A 21,471-nucleotide genomic window follows, 5' to 3' on the forward strand; every position below is an offset into this window, starting at 1 on the left:
GACATTTTGGTTGAGTGACTTATCCTCGCTGAGTCTCAGTTTCCTGAGCTGTAAAATGAAGCGAATGGTGAGTATCCTTGCACTTAGAATGAAGATAATATAAGAGGCACTGAGCTTAGCGCCTGGTATCTGATAAGTGCTGGATAAATGGTTGCTATTACTCCTATTATTAGAACTCAGGTCTCTGACACACCTCCCAAGGCCCCCTCCCCATCTTCATTACATCATCCTGCTTCCTCAGAGGACTATTATTAACTGAAATCAACAACTATAAACAACTGGTATATGCAAAGCATACTGGATGCTTGATGTGGTTTTTTCCTCCCCTTGGGGAATCACGAGTATCTAGATATATATAAAGGATCTAGTCTTTCAGTGCAAAGGCAGTGAGCTACTACTCAAATCTTAAAAAGGACCCTCGGGGCATGTCCTCCTTTCGCTGTCAGATGACCATGCAGATGGCTGAGAATTAAAAGTAATGCTGCCCCAGGTTGACACTGCAGAGGGGTGGGAGAATGACTCCAGTGGCACCTTGTCCCATCCTTTCTATTATGGTGACCCAGATCAGGCACTTCAAAGGTTCTCCTAGCTGCAAATGGAGAACCAGTCCCACTGCTGTAGGAAAATGTTTCATACCACACACACAAGTCAAAGCTGTTGGAAAGGAGACTTTAATTTTCTTCTTCCCATGCTGTGGAAGGACAGCATGTTCCCCAGCTTTATTCCCTCCCTCAAGGAGAAAAAGGACAGTAGTTTTCTGGGTCTCAGGGCTAAGCTGCTTCTATATGGACCTAGCCAAGACAGGACAGAAAGACTGGTGACTGATTCCAAATCTATCAGCTAAACACATCAACTGCTTATTGAAGGGCAAGCAAGTGACTGGAAGGCAGGTTGTGGACTTGGCCTCAGGGGCCAAGCACAGAGAACATAAGGTGATCAGAATGAAAAGGTAAACACCACGCTATATGCAGTTAACCCCAGAACTCACATCCCTGGTATTTTGGCCGCTTAGAATCAGCTAAGCATATCTACAAGGGCTACAGCCTCACAGCTCTAGTCCTAAGTCCTCTTTGGCCTTGAGCTTCAGCACGAAGAGCAGGGTTCTCACAAATCCTGTGAGAGCAGAGCCTCTGGACACATGCAGGGATCCCAGGCCCCCCGGCTCCTCTCCAGGACCTTTTGATCCTGAAGCTGATTCCTTGTCAAAACCATTTGAGCTCTCAACTTGAGTGGAGTAGAAAGGGGCAAAATCAGCTAATCTGGAGTGTGAACAGGACCACCAAGGGCTGAGCCTAGGAGGAAAGACTGTAGGCCTCACAACAGTTTTTCCAAACATGAGCTTCAATTATTTTTTTATTTGAAAAAAAAAGTCACAACCAAGCATATAAAGAAAAATACTGTTGTCCTGAACTCACGTTTTAGGAAGGGGCAACAGGGAAAAGCAAAATGCACTTTGGAATTGATTGGGTTTTCAAGATGATGAGTCTTTCTTCAAGCATTAGGCTAACTATGTGCTTTGCTAACCTAGATGGTGCAAAAAAACTTCCAGATGGAGAAGTAGGAGCAGATGCTGTTACTTCAGGCAAACGTGGGAGTTACTGAGTAGAAAGGCAGAAAAGCAGGAAAAGGCCCTACATATTTCCCCAAAGATTAAAAAAAAAAAATGTGTGTGTGTTGGGGTGGGGGGTATTCCCCTCCTCTAACCAAGAATCTCAAAGCACTGGACTGTCGTCCAGGTATTACGATGAGACTTGCCCCATCTCAGTCAGCAAACCCACCAGGACCTGAGCCAAGGATTCCCACCGCTTCTAGTTCTGAGGACTTCTAAGAGGTTCTTGCTTGTGAAATGGCAGTTATGGTTTTTGGTTTTGTGAAACATAGGTAAGAGACAGAGCTGCCCTTAGAAAGATGCTCTTTAAGAGGAGATAAACTCAAATCACCATTACACTTGGCTTTGATAATTTGGGATTTGATCTTTAAAATCTTTTCTTTTTTGAGCTCTCCTTCCAATGTTTTATATGGAATTTGGTCAGACTCCAGCTTGGGAAAATTATAGGTTTTATAATATTCACATTGGGAAAACCAAATCCTTTATCTGAATGAAGACAAACCCATGCTTTTCCAACACATTCAGCCCTCCCCTCTCCCTTCCTTCCAGTGACACCAAATGGGCGCAATGGAACCGTCAGTGCCAGGCTCCACCCTCTGTGGACATCCTCTACACCAATCCCCCAGGGTAGCACTCAGGCATATGGAGTGTTTCATAAACTCCAAGTTGATTGTGATGAACAGCCAGGATGGAGACTCTCTCAGGGCTCTGGGCTTGCTATTTTTCATTCTCTCTCAATGTCTTCATACAAATGAAACAACTGAACCATTTTAGGGAAGCTTCGCATGTATATGAGAGAAGAGGCAGGAAGAGTCTCCAAATATAGCCAAGGTTAACCCTAGTTCTCAACCTCCTAATCCAGGACAAAAAAGGGGACAAGAAGCTCTACCTTAAATTCAAAGGGAAGCTAAGGTTTCAATGCTATTTAAAGAGTCATTTCATGTCGCGGTCATTGGGAAGTAATGAGACAGCTGCAGAGAGCTTCACCAGAATCTCACTGATGGAGAGGTAGTAAGAATAAAAATAATAATAGGATTTGATGGGAGGAGAACAAAATACTGGATGGGCAGATCAGAAACAGAATTATCATCAGCCTCTTGGCACAAACAGGAAAAAATAAACACAGAACAAGAAGATGCACTGACATTGTATATTAAACTTTCCTCCCCACTCTCAGGATACTTTTTACATTGCAATAAATAGTGCAATTCTAGCAGCGGGAAACAAGAAGGAACGTGGCAAGTACCCACCTCCCTCTCAGATGTGTTTTAGCCATACGCTCTCTTCCTAGGTAGCACCGGTTTCCCAGGTGCTGGGTGAGAGACAGGACAGGGGGAAGAGGTCTGTGCATATGTGCCTGCCCTCTGGCCTCTGGAGGTGCCTGGAGAGCTCAGCAAACACCCCCATCACGTTCCTGTGACAGACACTGGGGAGCGGAGGGCTGGCTGCTGGGCCCGTTCTTCCTCTAAGGCAACATCCTAGAAAGGCAGGGCCTGACGTGGGAGAAACATGGTCACTGACGTTCAGCCGCCTGTCTAGCTGAACCTCTAGCACTAAGACTGTGTCCTTGAAGGCCTTGTCCTAATTGGCAAGAAGGTGGGGAAGGAGCAAACAACAGCCCCTTCCCTCCCAGTCTTTGTCTGACTCCCGCACGCAGTGGTGCCGGGCTGGACCAGCCACAGATGAGGCACAGACATCAGGCACGCAGACCCTCTCCACCACCTCCAGGTTCCCCCACTCTACTCTCTCACTGATGGCCACTAAGAAACACAGTCTCCGAATAACTACGCATCCAGTTTATCTTGAGCCCTCGCTCCCGTGTGCGGCAACAACAGTGCTCCCATGAGAGACCTTCTTAGCACTTCCGGATATGAGCTGGTCAAGAGGTTGGTGGGGGGGGGGGATGGGCTTCTTTTCCAGGAACCTGGGTCAAAGGCCAGCTTTTCCACCAGCTTTACCCCTAGAAACCCTAAATACTGTCTGGGCGCTCTCTGCAGAGTTCAGTTTGAAACATGCAATCATAACTTCAGTGACAGTCAACTACAAGGCAGCATCTTGATTAGGCAGATGTCCAGAAAAAAAAGCAAAACAGGTGTGAACAGGTGGAAAAAGAAGACACTGAAAAGGGGCAGGTGGCAGGGCAGACACAGCAGACCTGTGCCGAAATGCAAAACACCAAGTGGTCTCCACAGCTCAGGCCACTGCTCCACCTTCTCAATTCATTCCAAGAAAAACTAGCCTGGAGCAAGGGGGAGGGGAAAAGTAGGGAGCACAGTGGTTGGTAACAAAAATAGAAATGGTTGGTGATTAAAGAGGAGAGAGGGATACCTTTCTAATCAGCATGAAATGCCCAGGGCGATGACCAGCAAAGACGGGAGGCACCTAGGGACCCCGTGAGGCATCAACTATGGAACCAAGTGTTTCTAACAGAGAATCCAGGGCCTGACCGCTCGACACCTGCCTTCACCTGCCCTACGTCTGCAGCAGCACCTCTGGCTCAGACAGTGAGCAATAGAGAGTGTATCCCAATTCGTCTATTTCCTCAGGGGTAAGCTCTGCAAATAAGTTCACCTTGGGGTTTAGGGCACTGGGCAGAACTCCGGCCTCCAAGTAGCTGATGAGTCCCCGCAAGGCCTGCAGGAATCGGTCAGCCAGCACGTCGGGAGACCAGTCAGCCTCCTCCTGGGCCGCGTGGAGGATGACGTTGGTGAGCTGGCTGGCAGTGAGGTGACCCAGGGCCGGGGTGGACTTGCACACGGCCTTGAGGATCTTGAGGCACAGAGAGCGGCAGCCAGAGTCGGCCTGGTCCAGAGCCCGCAAGCGCGCCGTCTCAGCAGGACGCAGGCTCAGCCGCCACAGGTTGTCATACTGGGCTAGCCGGTGTGGTTTGGCCACCAAGACAGTGTCACCAAGGGTCACCGACGGCAGGAAGTCAATGACGAGATGCCTGTCGCGCTCATACTGCACTTCCAGAGTCAGAGCCTCCGGGGGTGGGGCCGGTCGAATCACATAGTCCAAGAGGGACCCGATGGCCGGCCAGTTGATGGAGCCAGCCACCACCTTTTCGAACGTGTCTGCCACTGTCTTTGGAGAGAGGTAGCCCCCTACTACACAGCGGTCCCAGTAACTACTACCACGAGGAAAGTACTCTGGGTTCTCCCGGCGAACCAGGAAGAAGCCGGGGACGTTCATGATGGTGTCCTCTCCGGGGATACACGACCACAGGTTCTGCTCCAGCACAAGGGGCACGATGAGTTGGATGTGGTCGGCTGTCACCACCTGGTGGAGAAGAATTAAAAAGGTTTTGAGGGATTTAATCTTGAGCTCAAGAGCCAAGTTTCCCCAAACACAGGTCCCACCATCTTATATCCCCCCCCAACAAAAAGGGGAACTAAGAATTCTTCCACGTGACCATATCAATTCAGAGTGTGGATTTCAACCCAGGTCAGTCGGACACTGGCGCCCGTGCTCATTCCACACACCACGTTGCCTCTGGACACAGAAGTACACATGACATCCCCCAGGCCTTGACGGCTCAAAGGAAAGCCAGAAAGGAAAGATAGGGACAAGAATATAGGAAGGAGGAGGCCTCTGACAGCTTCCTAGAAGTTGTGAGTATGACTAAAAAACAAAAAACGTTAAAGGCAGGGATCTCCAAATGCTACCGCAGTATGTGGAATTCAGACGCAGTAGGACTAACCTTTCTGGCAAGCCTGTACCAACAGCCCTACTGAGAAGCATCCTGGTCAGTACAACCCTGCCCTTCGTAAGAACCCCCTGCTTACCTGCAGGTCATCATAGAGGCTGCCACTCAGGTACATGTCCCGAAGTGGCATGTCAGGCAACTTGGCCCGCAGGAAGCTCCGGAGCTCGGCACATATGTCCACAGCAGCTTGCTTGGCCCGAGCCTGCTCGCCAGCAGGGATGGCCGCCCGGTTCCGGTAGTAAGTAAGAAGTTTCTCCTGCAGGGACATGCGGAGTCGTGACTTCTTCAAGTCTACCTGGCCCTTCCTGGCCAATGGCTTGGGCCGGGGCGGGCAGAATGTATCTGCCAAGGCAAGAGAGAGAGGCACGTGAGCTCTTCCCGTGCTTGCTCATCCACGGCTGCCTCAGCCCCAAAGGAGACGGGCTTGGCACAAAAGGCTAGCATGGTGCCTGGCACGTATGTCCCTAAGAAATGTGTTGAATGCATGAGTAGCACTGAGAGCCCCGAGGTCAGTCCCAGAAGGGGTACCAGCCTTCCTCACCTGTGTCAAAGGCCGAGGAGCCTGTGGGAAGGGCCTGTAGGGACCTGCTCAGGCCTGTCTTCATGTCCTTGTTGAGCAATCGGGGGGAGCCCATCCAGTTTGGTTCTTCCCAGCTCCTTTTCCCTGAATGGCTCAGGCGGGTGGGGCTGGTAGGGGCACTGATTGCCCTATCATACATCTGAAACAGCAGAGAGGACCCAGCACATGACCTTCTTTCCTGTTTCCCTCCTTCCCAGCAGCTTTGCCTTAATGAGTTCAGCTACTATTTTTCAATAACTTTGTTTTATTCTAGATTATGGAATACTCTGCTCCACACAGAAAATCTCAGGAAATACTAAATGATATAAATAAGAAACAGATTTATCCATAATGTCATAACCCAGAGATAATGGTTAATATTTTGGTATATTTCTTTCTGAAAATATATATTTGTGTAATTAGGATCCTCCTCTATATATACTTTTGAAAACTGATTTTTTTTACGTATCATTTTTATCACTCCCCCATATCACTAAAAATGAATCAGTGTTGAACATTATGGTACAATTTCTAACTATACAACACTGTACTTTATGAATGTACTGTAATGTCAAACACTGGTCCATTTAACAAATACATCACTGAATGGCTGCTCTGTGCCAGGAGCTGTTCTAGGTGCACAGAATAAAGCAGTAACCCAAAGAGACCCAATCCCTGCCCTCATGGAGTTTGCAGTTTAGCAGAGGGATACAGGCAATACATAATCCAAGCTAAACCATGCAGATATAGGTGTTAAGGAAAGTAAAGTAGGAAGGAGAAATAGGAAAAATGTGTGGTGGGAGTCCTGCTATTTTAAACAAGGTAGTCAAGGAAGGCTATTTTGATTATTTGCAATTTTTCACTCGCTGGGATAAACTTTTTATTTGTATCTCCAACAGTTTCTTTAGGGCGGAGTCCTAAGAAGCAGATTTACTGAATCCTCTTAAGGTCTCGTCTAATAATGCCAAATTACCAAGTTACATTTCCATTAGCAGTAGCAAAGTCTTATTCTAAGTCAGCTCCACTCGGCAGCCTCACCACCTCTCCAACCCCTGGCTGAGTGTACTTACCCGCTTAACCGCCAGTGTAGCAATGCCCAGCATGGCTGCTCCACCCACCCCCAGCACCAGCCGGGCATTGGAGAGCACAAAATCAATGGCCGTCCCGATGCCATTATCATCCTTCTTGCTTTTGCGCTCACCAGCGCCTGCCATTGCTCACCTGAGAAGGAAGGCAGAACACAGCCATCACCACCTTGGACCTTGGGAAGCAGCCCTCCTCCTCCCTCCCCCATCAGGCCAGTCCCCAACAATTTCAGGGTACTCTGTGAGTTCCAGGAACCCAAATCCTCTGGCCTCTAGCACTCCATGTTCTAGGGTCAGGAGGGAGGTATCGTGTCCCTTGATGTAAGGGATGCAAGGCAGAGGAAATGATCATGCTAGTCATGGGAAAGCCTCCCCACCAATCTAGTGAGATTACAGAGAGCAATAATAAGCTCACTGTCAACCCTTTCTCGTATGAGAGTGAAGTACCCCGCCCCCACGCAATACCACCCTCCGGACCCCTTCCCAACATTACAATGCAGATCATATTTTGATCCTCTGACCACTGCTTATGGAAGGTTAGACCTGAGAAGGTGTAAATTAATTAGAGACCCATCTAATCCCATCACATCACTTCACATGTAGGGAGGTGACTTGCCAGAGGTCCCAGAGAAAAGGAATGACAAAGCCATATGCAAAACTCAGGCCGCCTCTCAACTCCTAGCATGACGGTTTTTCTACTGTATAATGTTTCCCCTTACCCAAGTCAAACTGTTCCTATTCTATGTATTTTCTGCGAAAAATAATAATAACAACAACAACACAGACTAAATACCCTGGCACACGGAGACAAAACTACAAGTCCACATGTGAGAAAGATCCAGAGAAGAAGAGAACTCTGTGGACAGGCCCACTTGACAAATGCTTTGTTTCTTGGGGCAAGTGTGCAGGGGCACCACAAGAAGCTCAGGTGAGCCTGGCACTGTGACAGAGACTGAGAATAAACAAAACGGTCACTGCAGACTCAGCTGTTAACTGGAAAACAAAATATCCACCTGCTCAAGTGTGCTTGGAAAATGAACTAAAAATGTGGTCACCTAAGCGGAGATCAGGGCACAAGGCAGAAGAGGCTGGCCTCTGTACAGTGCTGGAGCGAGGCGAGCACACCTTTGCTCCCTGGCAACGACGCGGTCATCCTGACTGAAGTTCCCCTGGTCTCCCAGTAAGCGCACTTCCCATGCAGTTAGAACCCTGGGCCTGACCCAGATAAAGGATGGCAAAGTGGCTCAAATCTGAGCACTGCTTTTAACACTGCTACCCCTCCTACCTCCCGTGTCCTGTACGCCAGGAACCACGTAGGGAAAAACAGTTGTTTACCATTCACCAATATACCTAGAACGGGAGGACAGAGAGGGACAAGATCACTGGTGCATCTTCCAGTGCGAAGTAGCATTCTTTCTAATACCCTTACAACTGGGTATTGCTAGTGTCGCATGTCATGCCCCTGGCCTCCCCTGTCAACAAGAGAGAAATATTTCTGCCTCTACTTATTCCAGCAATTGAGTTAACTAAGAGTCGCTGTCGATCCCAAAATTATTTTTTCCCAACTAGAGTTCACAACCATGGCACTTTTCTCTTCTCCACCTTTTACCTTCGACAGGAGCTTCAGGTTTAGGGACGTAATGAGAAACTGCTTGGCTCAATGAAATATACTCCCACTTCAGATGCACAGAGCAAACAAGGCTGACGAGAAGAGTTAAACTCTGCATTTACAGGTGGGGTCAGGCAAGAACTCTAGTCATCCTCCCTCCAGTGGCCACTGAGACAGAGATGGGACATAAACTCATCTGAGGCAGAGTAATCCAATCAGGACAAAGGTGATCATTACACAGTTCCCAATACAAAACCATGGCTACCGTTTTATTGCTTTTAAAACAAAAGAACCTTTAGAGATGTATTTACAATAGGGAGGACCACCCTCTAAATCAGGGGACCCCAACCCCCCGGCCGGTAGTGGTCCACAGCCTTAGGAACCAGGCCACACAGCAGAAGGTGGGTGGTGGGTGAGGAAAAGCTTCATCTGCCGCTCCCCGTCGCTCCCATCACCGCCTGAGCCATCATCATCCCCCGCCCCCGCCCGGGCCCGGGGAAAAATTGTCTTCCAACCGGTCCCTGGTGCCAAAAAGGTTGGGGACCCTGCTCTACATGATCCTTGCGTGTGATGCAGCAGAGCAAGAAGGGCACATTCTCCCTCCACGCAGAAGCCGGAAGGAGCCTCTCTGGCTCCTTGGCCCCTCGGCCCCTCTGAGCCTGGGTTTTAGAGTCGGAAATCTTGAGACTGAGTACTTGCCTTTGAGCCCTGACTAATTAGCTGGGTGCCCTCAAATGAGTTAACCCCTCAGCTATGTAATGGGGAGAATGATGCCTGCATGGCCTAAATCATAGGGTTGTAGTGAGGAAAACAGATCTACTAAAATACCGTATGTGAACACTTTATACACCGTAAAAGGACTCTACAAATGTGGGCCATCATTAAGTCTTTTAAGATCTCCATCCACAGGACGAAAGGTCAGCTTCCAGAAGGCAGTCAGCAATCCAGACTGTCCTGTGAGTTACATCTTACCTTCTGAGACTGAGCCAGGAATGGCCTATGAAACCCAAGCTGATGCTATCCTGGGCTTGAGACCAAAACTATGAGGTTGAGCAAGCTTGGGAAAAGGCTTCTCTACTCCAGTGCAATATACTCCCCGCCCCACCCAAGGACCAGGTGATGTCGAAGATCTGGTGGCCTGGAAGAGGAAAGAACGCCCACAGCTCCCACAGGGAGATCAAAGTTTCTATTCTAACACTGAACTCAATCTGTTCCCGTTGAAGCTACTTAACCACAGTCTACCCTCCACTCAGGCTCTGCCGCACTACCTGGGAGCCTGCAGGACGTGGGAGCTCTGCCTGGCAAGGAGAAGGGCCTGGAGGAGCCCTGTTGTTTAATGCGTTTAGTTCCAGTTTTACAAGATGAAAAAGTTCTGGAGATCTCTTGTGCAACAATATGAATATCCTTTTTTTGTTGTTTTTAATTTATTTATTTTTGGCTGCTTTGGGTCTTCGTTGCTGCGCGCGAGCTTTCTCTAGTTGTGGCGAGCGGGGGCTACTCTGTTTCGCGGTGCGCAGGCTTCTCATTGCTGTGGCTTCCCTTGTTGCGGAGCATGGGCTCCAGGCGCGCAGGCTTCAGCAGTTGTGGCACGTGGTCTCAATAGTTGTGGCTCGCGGGCTCTAGAGCACAGGCTCAGTAGCTGTGGCGCACGGGCTTAGTTGCTCCGCGGCATGTGGGATCTTCCCGGACCAGGGCTCGAACCCATGTTCCCTGCATTGGCAGGTGGATTCTTAACCACTGCGCCACCAGGGAAGTCCCCACAATATGAATATTCTTAACACCACTGAACTGTACACTTACAAACAGTTAAAATATTGAAAAAAAAAAAAAAAGAGGAGGCAGAACACTGACCTGGTGGGCAGGGCTGAGGATGGGGAATGTGAACTCTAGGAACATCTCAGACAAGTTGTTTAACCTCTCTCCTTAGATACAAAAGTGGGAACAGAAATACTCATCACCCCATTGCAGTGGGAATGATGAGCAATGGAGGCCCTGTATCTTCCTAGGATGACAGCACAGGACTGTGGAAACTCCACCTTACCCTCCTTGAAAAGGGCGTATGACTTAAACGGCTGGCTTGAGCACACTTGAGAAGAGCCAACATATCCTGAGCGTGCACCGTGTGCTGGGCATTTTACACCTATTAGTTCCCTTAGTTCCAACGATCCCAAGAGATCAGTCACATTGTTACCTCCAACTTACAGATGAAGAAACTGAGGCAGAGGTAAAGTGGTGGCCCCAGGTCACCGTGTCAGAAAGTTGTGCAGCCAAGAGTTGAACCTGGAGCTCACGGGGCTGGGGAGTAGCTTACAAGTAGCCTGCAGCCCCTCCTCGTACACGTCTCCTCTCTGCTAACCACTCGGACTTGGCCGTATGCTTCCCAGGGGCATTTTGGCTCATTCCCTGCTGTGTCCTCAGGGCCAGCAGTATTTGACACATAGCAAATATCTGTTGCATGAATGAGCTACTGATTCTATGGCTTTTTTTTTTCTGGGCGGGGGGGAGGGGGGGCGGGCAGTGAGGAGGTGGTAGCAGCACCTGTAACCCAACTCAGTCAAGATACTAGGAACACAAAGCCTTCAGTGTTCACTTCCACTCTCCCTGGGCAGGCAGGCCCTTGTGGGCATCATCTCTCACCTGGCCCTTTACTCCCCAAAGCCAGTCTGCCCAGCAACCTGAGTGGCCGAGGAGGACCCAAAGCCATTACGCCAGGCTCCTCCTCCTGCTTTCCCTCTGTTAAAGACAGTGCCACCCACCCAGCTGGCACGGCTAACACCTCCCAGTCATCGCTCGCTCCCCTCTCCTCCTGCTGCAGCCAGCATCCGCCTGGTGAAGTCCGCTGCTGCGCACAGTGTGCTCACGGGCCACCCGGCCGCCACAGTCCCTCCAGCTCACCTGGTCGGAGCCGCGGCCTCTGGTATCCCCTACCAATGTATTCTCCATGCCGCCACTGCCACGATCCCTCATCCACGCCATTCCCCTGCTGACAAAGCTCTGATGGTCTCCCTCTGTCAGATATCACAACCTCCTCAACAGGGGATTCGATGTCCTTCCAGACCTGGTCCAGCCTCAACTCTGGTCACCTGCCTTACAGGTGCACCACTTGAGCCACTCTGGACTCGGGTTTCCAGACTATAAAACGTGGTAGTCTCTGTTTCCAACTCGACACTTGCTTATTGCCCGCCTGCCCGGCAAGCTTCTATTTCTCACTTGAGGCAGACCTCAAATGTCCTCTTTTCTATAGCCACCTGTGATTCCTCCACTGCCACCCCGCCCCCAAGGCACAGTTTTGGCATCATCCCTGTCTCCAAGCTCTTTACCTGACCTCTAGCACAGAGCTGTTCACCCTGGAATTACCTCCCGTCGATCTCCACATGAGACCCGTCCCTTGATGGGCCACGTCATTCACCTCAACCTCAGAGCCTACCAGAATGCCAGGGCCAGAGAAGGCCCTCTGGGAAGTTGCTGAATTAAATACAATCATTTGGTTACAGTGGGACTATCACACTGGCATGGGAACTAAATAGAACTAACATACCACTGGCCAAGAACCATTCCAAGTACTTTGTGTGCATTATCTCTTTTTTTCTTTTTTGGCCGCGCCGTGCGGCCCTCAGGATCTTAGTACCCAGACCAGGGACTGAACCTGGGCCCTCAGCAGTGAAAGCGCAGAGTCCTAACCACTGGACCGCCTGGGAATTCCCGAGTTGTCTCATTTAATTCTTGCAATAAGCTGAAGAGGTAGGTACTGTTATTTTACAAATGAGGGAATGGAGGCCTAGACAGATTTAGTGATTTACTGTAAATCCCACAGTTGTTAGTAGCAGTGTCAGGAAGGCACCGTCCTCCGAGGTCTGTACACTGTGCTTGCTTTAGAGACTGTTGCAACAGAGTCTAGTTATGTTTGGGGAAACATGATCTTGCCCTCAATAGAAGTGAATCTACCAAAGAATGAGGCAGCCAGGAACTGAGCTCTAATAGTTTTAACCAATGTGTTTTCTAGCATTTTCATATGTAAAATGTTTTATGAAACAAAATGGTCTCCCGGTGGGGCCTGAAACTCAGGGCCTTTTTTTTCTTAACAAGGGAACATACTGCTGTTAATATGTTTGTATTTCCTCCATTGATTTATGACTAAAGGACTCTGGTCACTAAAGGAAAGGTTCTCCCTCTCCTGGACCCCTGCAACAGAAAAAATGAAACCTACAGGAACAAGGGCCTACCTACCTGAGGCTTCTTACCGCATCTGTGAGGTGGCGGTGGGAGAGAGGCAGGCGTGTCTATGGAAGGCACTTTTGTCCTCTTTCCCTTGGAATTAGGATGGGAGGGGAAAGGAGAGGATTCTAAATAATCCCTCCCAGTTTGCTGTGGAGGAATACCAGGCCCTTTTCCAGCTGCCTCTCCCGGGCCTCAGGATCCTCTAGCTTCTGATTTTTCCGGAACTCACGGCGGATGGAGGCAAAGTAGAAGTCTCGATCAGTGTAGCGAAGCTCTCGGCCTTGGCGCAGCAGAGCCCGGTAGAGACTCAGCACCGCCTCTCGGCTCCATGGGGCCATGGGGGACTGACAGGGGCTGGGCGTCAGGCTATATGCAGAAGGGAAGAAAGAGAAGCCTAGAATCAGAATTAATGATGGAAGGGCCTGTGGAGATTATCTAATTCAGCAGTTCTTAATCTAGGTCTTAGAGACCCCCCCAGGTCACAGTATGACTTAGTGGCGGGGCTGGGACTGTATCCCAGCCTACCGACTCCTGCTTGTGGGAAACCACCAGTTACGCTGAAAGGCCAGGGCTTGGAAGCTGGGCTGTGTGCTTGAATCTTGGCTCTGCCACTTATCTGCCACATAGCTTGGGGCCAGGTACATAACCTCTCTGAGCATCAGCTTCCTCACTCTTAAAATACAGATAATGCTATCTACGTTTACATACTGCTATGTGTCAATACGACATATGCTAACAGTACTTACCACATCGGGTTATTTTGAGAATTGCCTGAGATATCACTTGTAAAGCACCTGTAACTGAAGTTCACCACAAGGGGTGGTCTAGAGCCGTTGGAGACGAGGGGTCTCGGTCATACTTGAATCCTGGCACCACCGCTTATGAGCTCATTCATTACCTTGGGCAAGTTTCTTAACCTCTCTGGGCTTACCTTAGTTCCTCATCTGTAAAACGAGGATTAAAATTGTATTTTCCATATGGTTTATATGAGGATTTAATGCGTTAATGTATGTAAACGTGGTTAGAATAGCACTCGGCATATACTAAGCAGTCTATCAGGGACAGGTGTCAATATTACTAATGCTACCTACCCTCGTTTGTAAGTGCTCAGTAAGTATTAGATACACATAAACTGTCACCATCTTCCTTCTGTAACAATGAAGCCTTACACAATCACAGAGAGTTACCCTCTGTAAAGTGCTTTGTCATCCATTATCACATTTAAACTGAGGCATTTATGAAGTAGTCAAGGTTCGTAACAAGAAGCGTTAACGCTTAGAGAGTGTTTACTATGTAGCACGCATGGGCCAAGCAGATCCCACGTGACAACTCTTCTCATTCCATCAACAATCCCAGTGTCGTCAGTATCCCCATTTTAAGTGCAGGAAACTGACGCTCCCAGAGAGAAGTAACTTGCCCACAGGGGCACCCAGCTATAAAGGGGCGGGGGGGCACTCCCGACCCCAGCTCTGACGCCTGTGTAATGATAACTCCTATTTGCTGGGATCTTACCATGTGTACAGCACTTCCAGGTGCTTTACAAACTTTCCCAGCTCACCGCCTGGCACATACCAAGGGCTCAAAAAAGAAGCTGAACGAAAGAGGGAACCCTCACAATGTCCCTGTGTGGAAAAAAGCATCGTCCCTCTTTATGAAATAAAGAACTGAGACTGAGTGGAAGAGGTGTCTGACTTGTAAAAAGGTCTGGACTTTGGGCCCAAAGTCGGCTAGCCATCAGCCTCCGGCCTTCATAACTTGCTGCGCGAGCTCGAGGAAGCCACTGTCCGCGTCCCTTTTTCCTCAGCTGTAGAAGAGCGCCCCTCGGCCCCAAGGGCCTCCCGGAGTGGGAGATGAATCCAGAAATCAACAGGAAAAATGCTTTATGAAGTAGGAGGCGACTGTCACGCGAGGGCTGTTACTACAAGGTCGATCGGCGAGTGCACCGCTGGGCCCCGTCAGGTCCCCAGGTCCTCCCCCTACCGTGCGGGGCGTCGCACCTAGCCGGGGTGGAGAGACCCCGAGGCTGGAGCAGGCCGGCTCAGGGGCCCCGGGAGGGCTCCGGAGGCTGAGGCGGAGCCCCGGGGCGGCCTCCAGGGGAAAGCCCAGGGCGGGCTGGGGCGAGACCCCCGACGACCAGGCCGGTAGCCCGAGCCCGGGCCGGATGGGGGGGCCCAGACAGAGGCCCTGAGAGAAGGCGTGGCGAGTCCCCGACCCCGGCCCTCACTCCACCCCTCACTCACCTGCGGACCGCGCACGCTTCCACTCCTCGGGATTCGCCTCTCGCCCGGTATCTCTCCTGGGGTCACCCACCAACATGGCCCCTTCACTTCCGGGACACGACCTTGCGCACGGAGCTGAGGAGTGGGACCAAAGGGAGCCTGGAGGCAGGCGGGGGCTGGAGGACTTCCGGTCTTCCAGGCCTATGCTTCTCTAGGGGTGGGGCCAGGAGCCGCGTCAGGCTACGCCCCTTGAGAGGCTCCGCCCCACAGGCCGGAGTCCCGCCTCCATGCGTGACGTCACCTAAGGACGGGCCGGCCAAGGCCATTCGGGCCCCGCCCACCCATTCGGGCCCCGCCCAGTCGGGGGCGGAGGAGCGGGAGTCCGGGTTGGGCAGAGCGGGGGAAGGCGGGGTGTAGACGTTGTGCGGCGTATTCCCCCAACCTGCTGCCAGCTCTGTAGCCTGTGTGGCCCCAGCACTGTCTGCTGATCTCTGGCTGGAGCCATGGGGGTGCCTGCGGGAGGTTTAACACTAAGGGTATTCCGTATCGTGGCTTTTAAAGGTCTTCCATTTTCTCAGATTGCTTTCTTTTCATCCCTCCGTGCTGTTCCCGCACCCCTGGCAAGGACCTACCTTTCAAGGTCCCCCTCAAATGTCCCCCTCTAGAAGTCTTTTAGATACCCTTCCTCGCCCCTCATCCAACACACTTAGGTGTCTCCTTTGGGCCCCACAGAAATGTCTGCACACCGCCGTCAGGGCTTCGCTCCTTCAACAGCAAAACGTGTTTATTGGCGCCTGTTATTTGCCAGGCACTGTTTTTTAATTTCTGCATTAGTTTCTGTCTCTCATCAGATTTGAGGGCAGGAGCCATGTCATTATGGAATCCACAGAGGGAGAGGGGAAGAGGCAGGCTTTGGAATCAGGCCCAGGCGGCTCCAGATGCAGCTCCACCACTTAAGGACAGCTGCCCGCCCTCTGACAACTTTCCTAACCTCCTCAGCACCTCTCAGCTTTTGTGAGGATTTAAAAGGCATCTATCAGAAAGGGGTGGGCACTTACACAGAGCAGTTGCCCACCCATCCATTTATTCTTGCACAGATCCTTGTTTGGGGTGTCTAATGTGCAAAGCACTGCCACAGGCATTGCAGGGAACAGAGAAATCAAGTCCTCATGCTTTTTTTTTTTTTTTTTGCGGTACGCGGACCTCTCACTGTTGCGGCCTCTCCCGTTGCGGAGCACAGGCTCCGGATGCGCAGGCTCAGCGGCCACGGCTCACCGGTCCAGCCGCTCCGCGGCATGTGGGATCTTCCCGGACCGGGACACGAACTCGTGTCCCCTGCATCGGCAGGCGGACTCTCAACCACTGCGCCACCAGGGAAGCCCAGGAGTTGCTTTTTTACTTGGAGTGTTGCTGGAAGGCCTGTCTGATAAGGGGACCTGAGTAGGACCTTCAGGAACGGCATTCCACGTGTTGGCCCTCAGGTGGGCCCTCAGGCTGTCCTAGGAGCAACAGGGAGGAGGCCAGTGCATGGGGAATAGTGCGAGAGCGTGAGCAAGGGCTAGGGGGGTGGGGGGTGGGAAGAGGCAGGACAGGGGGTCCTTATCAGGGGCAGGGGAGGGGAAATCTTGCTGGGACAGGAGTCACCAGAGAGTCTGGAGCAAAGGAGTGATGGGACCTGACTTCCATTTGTTTGTTTGTTTCTGGTGAAAACATTTATGTTTAGAGTTAGCCAGCTGGATGCGGTTTAGATGATCCCAACTTGGTTGGCACCACCCAAGCATCATAGTCAGGGCCTTGAACATATGCCTTCTTCTTTCCATCAGACCCCATCAGGGTGTTGGTCTTGGCTATGCGATGTCATAAAAGTGTCTTCCCAGCCTGTCTGATACGTGTTGATGGCCTTGACCTCCACAGTGAATACAAGTGTGTTGCTCTCTTCTTCATGGCAGACTCAGTGGTCTGGGGAACGTGGTGTCGGTGTAGTGGTCAAACTTGTTTCTCCTGGGGGCGCGTATCCGAGGATATTTAGGCTGCCGTTGGAGCCGCTGTGTCTTTTGTGTGTGTGTCTGTGGATCCACTTCAGCACCGGCTTCTCGGCCTTCAGAGTCTTTGTTTTGGCTTCAGCTTTGGGAGGACAGGGGCTTCCTTCTTCACTTTCGGCGCCATCTTGGTGAAAAGGGTCCCTGACTTCCATTTTTCACAGGATCAGTCTGGCTTTGAGACTAACGGAAGGATGTAAGCGCTAAAGCAGGGAGACTGGTCAAGAGGCTGCTGCAAAGCCCCAAGGGAGAGAGGACAGGGGTTCAGACCAGGAGGTGGCAGTGTGGAGGGGGGTGGTCAGATCCAGGAAGTATTTGGAGGTGGAGCCCCAGAAGTTGCTGATGTGGGAGTGAGATAGAAGGGTCAACCGTGGCTTCAGCGTCCTGCCTGAGCAACTGCCCTGCTGCCTCTCTGCTCCAGCCTAACCAGGAGCATCTTCCAGGCCTCCCAAACTGCTAAAAGAAGGCAGTTTTCCAGGGCCCTAGGGTCCCCACTCAGGTAAAGGAAGACTTTCCATGGCAAATGGAGCCCCATCAATACTGGGGAGATCGTGAACCCCTGGAACTTCTAGGAAAGGGAGAGGCCCAGGTGGGGGCCTTGAGGAGGCCTAAGGTTTAAGAGCAATAATGCGCGTGGCCTCTGGGATCTCAGGCGTCATTCTCCCAGGGCTGGCTTGGTGTGGGAAAAGCACGCACACTGCGGTGGCACCAGCCGCTACATCTGCTTTTATGAAGCGTCTCTTGTGTGTCAGACACTGGATTGAGTAGTTTACAAATGTTGTATTATGTCTAATCCCAACATCCCTGTTTGGTCAGCATGATTATCCTGATGATGAAAACCAAAGCAGAGAAAGGTGCAGGCATTTCTCGAAGACACTGAGCCAGGCAGACAAAAAGCTCGCTGTGGAGCCCAGGTCTGTCTCACTCCAAAGTGTGTGTCCTTTCTGCTCTTCGAGGCTGCCCTACTTTGCTCTTTAAAGAAATAATTTTGTGACGCAAATAAATCTAATTGGTGACATTCCCAGCTGGAAGACCAGGGGACCTTTTATGTCTCTCCTAATCCCCCTGTCCTACAGACCATTATTTTTAGGAGGGAAGGAGGGAGGTCCCTTGGCGGGGAGGGGTCTGCCCTTCAGATCAGCTCCCCCGGACTCTTCTTACTCTTCAGGGTCTTCTCTTTATTTCCAGACTCACAAGGCTCCTCCCTGCCCCCCCCATGCTCCCATGGCAACGGAGGTGGGGCAGTGGGGCAGGCATCTGGCACCCACATGCCTCCGTGGTCCCGAAATCTCAGGGCTCTACCTGGTTCGACAGGACGGGCAGGCTGAGACCTGCAGGAGATCAGTCCCCAGGCCACTGTGGTGTCCCTCGAAGGGGTCATCAGTGGGCAGTAAGAGTGAAGAGTTCCTGAGCTCTCCGCCTGTGCCGAGACACATGCACCAACCCCCACCTGCCATCAGAGTCCTGTGAGGATAAGACTGTCGTTGTCCCATCTGCATCCGAGGAGACGGGATCTCGAAGAGCCATAAGCGGTGGGACTAGGGTCTGAGCTCCAAACCATCCCAGGGCTAGATGAAATCACTCAGGACCAGGGTGGAGGCAGGGGAAAAGGAGGAGCAGCCCTGGCGACACCCATCGGAAGCAAAGGATGCTGGAGAGGACCAGTCAGAAGACAGGAGTGTCCTGCAGGCCTGGGGGGAGGAGAGTGTGTTCACAGAGGCCAGCGCCCCAGCCAGTCCCATATCATCCTTCCCCTGTTAGGAGCTGGTCTCTGACTGACTGGCTCAGCAAGAGGTGGGGGCAGAGGCCCAGGGACTGAAGAGTAAATGGAAAGTAGAGAGAGACACAGTGATTTTGCTGAGAAGGGAAAGAGCAAGATGAGAGGACAGTTAGAGGGGAAGAAAAGCAGATTGGGTTGGGTGGGCTTGGGCTTGGGGTTGGCTGGTGCCCGTTCTAGCCTCAAGCAGGGGAGGGAAGGAGCCAGTAGAGGGAGAGAAGCTGAAAATGCCATCGTGAGTAAGCCCTCCCTGGAGGGATGTCACAGAGGGGCAGGAGGGGAGAGTGAGAGCGGGCCAGGTACCCCTTTACCTGCAGGAGGAGTGGCTCAGCGCAGCCCCAGGCTTCCCTAAGAAGGCAGAGAGAGTGAGAACCCTGAGGCCTGGGTCTTTCCAGTCTCATTCCCTTTACTTTGCCCGGGAGGATGCCTTATAAAATTGAGATGCTCTGTAAATGCTTGGTGCTCTGAAGTGGAGGGAAATTGCTATTGGATGACAAGACAGAAGGCTCAGTCCAGCCCACCAGCCCTCCGCAGCCCTCCCAGGGGAACCCAGGGTGGAGTGAAGGTGCAGATGCTCTTATCACCCAGGATGACGGAGATGTTGGCTGTAGCCAGATCAATAAGGCTCTGGAGTTTCACCAGCCAGAGACCTGGAAATCATTCTCAGAGAGCCACCTGCCTCCTAACGGGCTTTGCTGTCCTCAGATGTCATTGATCCCGTGTTCACCAAACTAAAACCTGATATCGCTGGACAGGAGTGAGGTTCCCCCATTGTCCTGTGAAATCTCTGCTGCCCACGTTGTGCCAGGTACTGTTGCAATGGGCAAAGGGAACGTAGGCTTGTTCATGGAATACCTCCCTTTGGCAGGCAGCAGGAGTGGGTGGCCAGGGCGGCAGATGTGTGGGCTCGGAGCCCAGATCCCATCTCCCCAGTTCCCACCTGTGCACCTCTGCACAGGGAATTTCAGGGCTTAGGAGAAGGATCGTGCCCAGCCCAGAGCAATCGCTCAATGAATGCTAGTTGGTTTCCCTTTACATCCTTCATCCCCATGGATCACTACTACAGCCTGCAAGGGCTGTGTATCAATGTGCCCATCTTACAGATGAGGCAGCACCACTCAGGCTGACTATAGCTTCCACCTCCTCAAGGGGCAAACTGGAGGTCCACGTGCTGGACTGGACTGAGAAGTGTTCTCCTTGCTCCACAAAGAACTTTGTAAGATGCAGACAATTATAAAAGACAACTTTCCAGGTTTGCTTGAATGTTTTTGGTTTTTTTTAATTTATTTTTAATTTATTTTATTTTTGGCTGCATTGGGTCTTTTTTGCTGCGCGCGGGCTTTCTCTGGTTGTGGTGAGTGGGGACTACTCTTCATTGTGGTACGTGGGCTTCTCATTGTGGTGGCTTCTCTTGTTGCGGAGCACGGGCTCTAGGCGCATGGGTTTCAGTAGTTGTGGCACACGGGCTCAGTAGTTGTGGCGCACGGGTTCTAGAGCACAGGCTCAGTAGTTGTGGCACATGGGCTTAGTTGCTCCGCGACATGTGGGATCTTCCCGGACCAGGGCTCGAACCCGTGTCCCCTGCATTGGCAGGCGGATTCTTAACCACTGCGCCACCAGGGAAGTCCTGCTTGAATGTTTAGGAGATCTGGAAGCACTGGACTCCCCACCTATGCTGAGGAGCTGCCACCACCTTTGGACAGAGTATGAGCTCCCCAGCTTACCCCAATCCCCACCGCTCCCTCTCGTCTCCTCCATGGGTGTTTACTCATTTGCATGACCTGTTGGGCTCCTCTAGTCTGCTGAGTCTGCCAAGGCCTCATGAGCATTTTTCATATGATATGGGAAGGAAAGGGATTCGGAGAGAAAGCCTGACTGCCCACCAGAGTCAGGATGAATACCCTCTCTGACATGTCTTCCCAGCTCCAATCACAAAGCACCAAACCTGGGCTTCCCTGGTGGCGCAGTGGTTGAGAGTCCGCCTGCCGATGCAGGGGACACGGGTTCGTGCCCCGGTCTGGGAGGATCCCACACGCCGCGGAGCGGCTGGGCCCATGAGCCATGGCCACTGAGCCTGCGCGTCCAGAGCCTGTGCTCCGCAAGCAACGGGAGAGGCCACAACGGTGAGAGGCCCGCATACAGCAAAAAAAAAAAAAAAAGCACCAAACCTTAAAATACAGCACAAGGAAACCAAAACAGCACAGCTGTGCTCAAGTCCAAGGTAAATACTTCCACAGCCCGGAAAGGAACTGAAGCAGAAGGCCTGGGTGCAGCCTGGGAGGTGGGCTCCCGAGGGATGCTGGGACCTGCAGGGCTCCCACACCCAGGGGCAAGGAGTGCCAGAGAGCTGAGAATATTTCAGTCAAGGAGAAAGTGTTACAGGAGGCAGATGGGTGTGGTGGGCTGAGGTCTCTGGGCTTAGAGTCGGGGTGAAATGAATGAATGGCAGCTTTCACCGTTGTTAGACCTGGGAGTTTATCCAGCTCAATCCTCCCTACTGACCGCCCCCCCCCACAAACACACTCAACTGTACAGCCACCCAGAGACAGAAAATACTGGCCAAATTGTACTTTTTAAAATTTTTATATCTGTGGTGTATTCATCTGGAATTCACTTTGGTGTAAGGAGTGAGGGAGGGATTGTAATTAGC

The 21,471-nt window shown here is 51.5% G+C and overlaps 2 protein-coding genes across 2 annotated transcripts; both read right to left on the minus strand.

Moving 5' to 3' along the window:
• Positions 1–3,024: 3,024 nt before the first annotated feature.
• On the minus strand, positions 3,025–7,088 carry MIEF1 (mitochondrial elongation factor 1). Its single transcript, XM_030855907.2, has 4 exons — positions 6,945–7,088; positions 5,857–6,034; positions 5,395–5,657; positions 3,025–4,888 (listed from the first exon to the last, which is right to left on the minus strand). The coding sequence occupies exons 1-4, from the start codon at positions 7,086–7,088 to the stop codon at positions 4,082–4,084; spliced, it is 1,392 nt and encodes a 463-aa protein (XP_030711767.1). The 3' UTR covers positions 3,025–4,081.
• MIURF (mitochondrial elongation factor 1 upstream open reading frame) lies at positions 6,964–15,198 on the minus strand. Its single transcript, XM_060305730.1, has 3 exons — positions 15,027–15,198; positions 12,810–13,152; positions 6,964–7,095 (listed from the first exon to the last, which is right to left on the minus strand). Exon 2 carries the CDS (start codon positions 13,122–13,124, stop codon positions 12,912–12,914), a length of 213 nt encoding a protein of 70 aa, XP_060161713.1. The 5' UTR covers positions 13,125–13,152; positions 15,027–15,198; the 3' UTR covers positions 6,964–7,095; positions 12,810–12,911.
• Between the last annotated feature and the right edge of the window lie 6,273 nt (positions 15,199–21,471).

Source organism: Globicephala melas, chromosome 10, assembly GCF_963455315.2.
Source record: "Globicephala melas chromosome 10, mGloMel1.2, whole genome shotgun sequence".
Classification (NCBI taxonomy): domain Eukaryota; kingdom Metazoa; phylum Chordata; class Mammalia; order Artiodactyla; family Delphinidae; genus Globicephala; species Globicephala melas.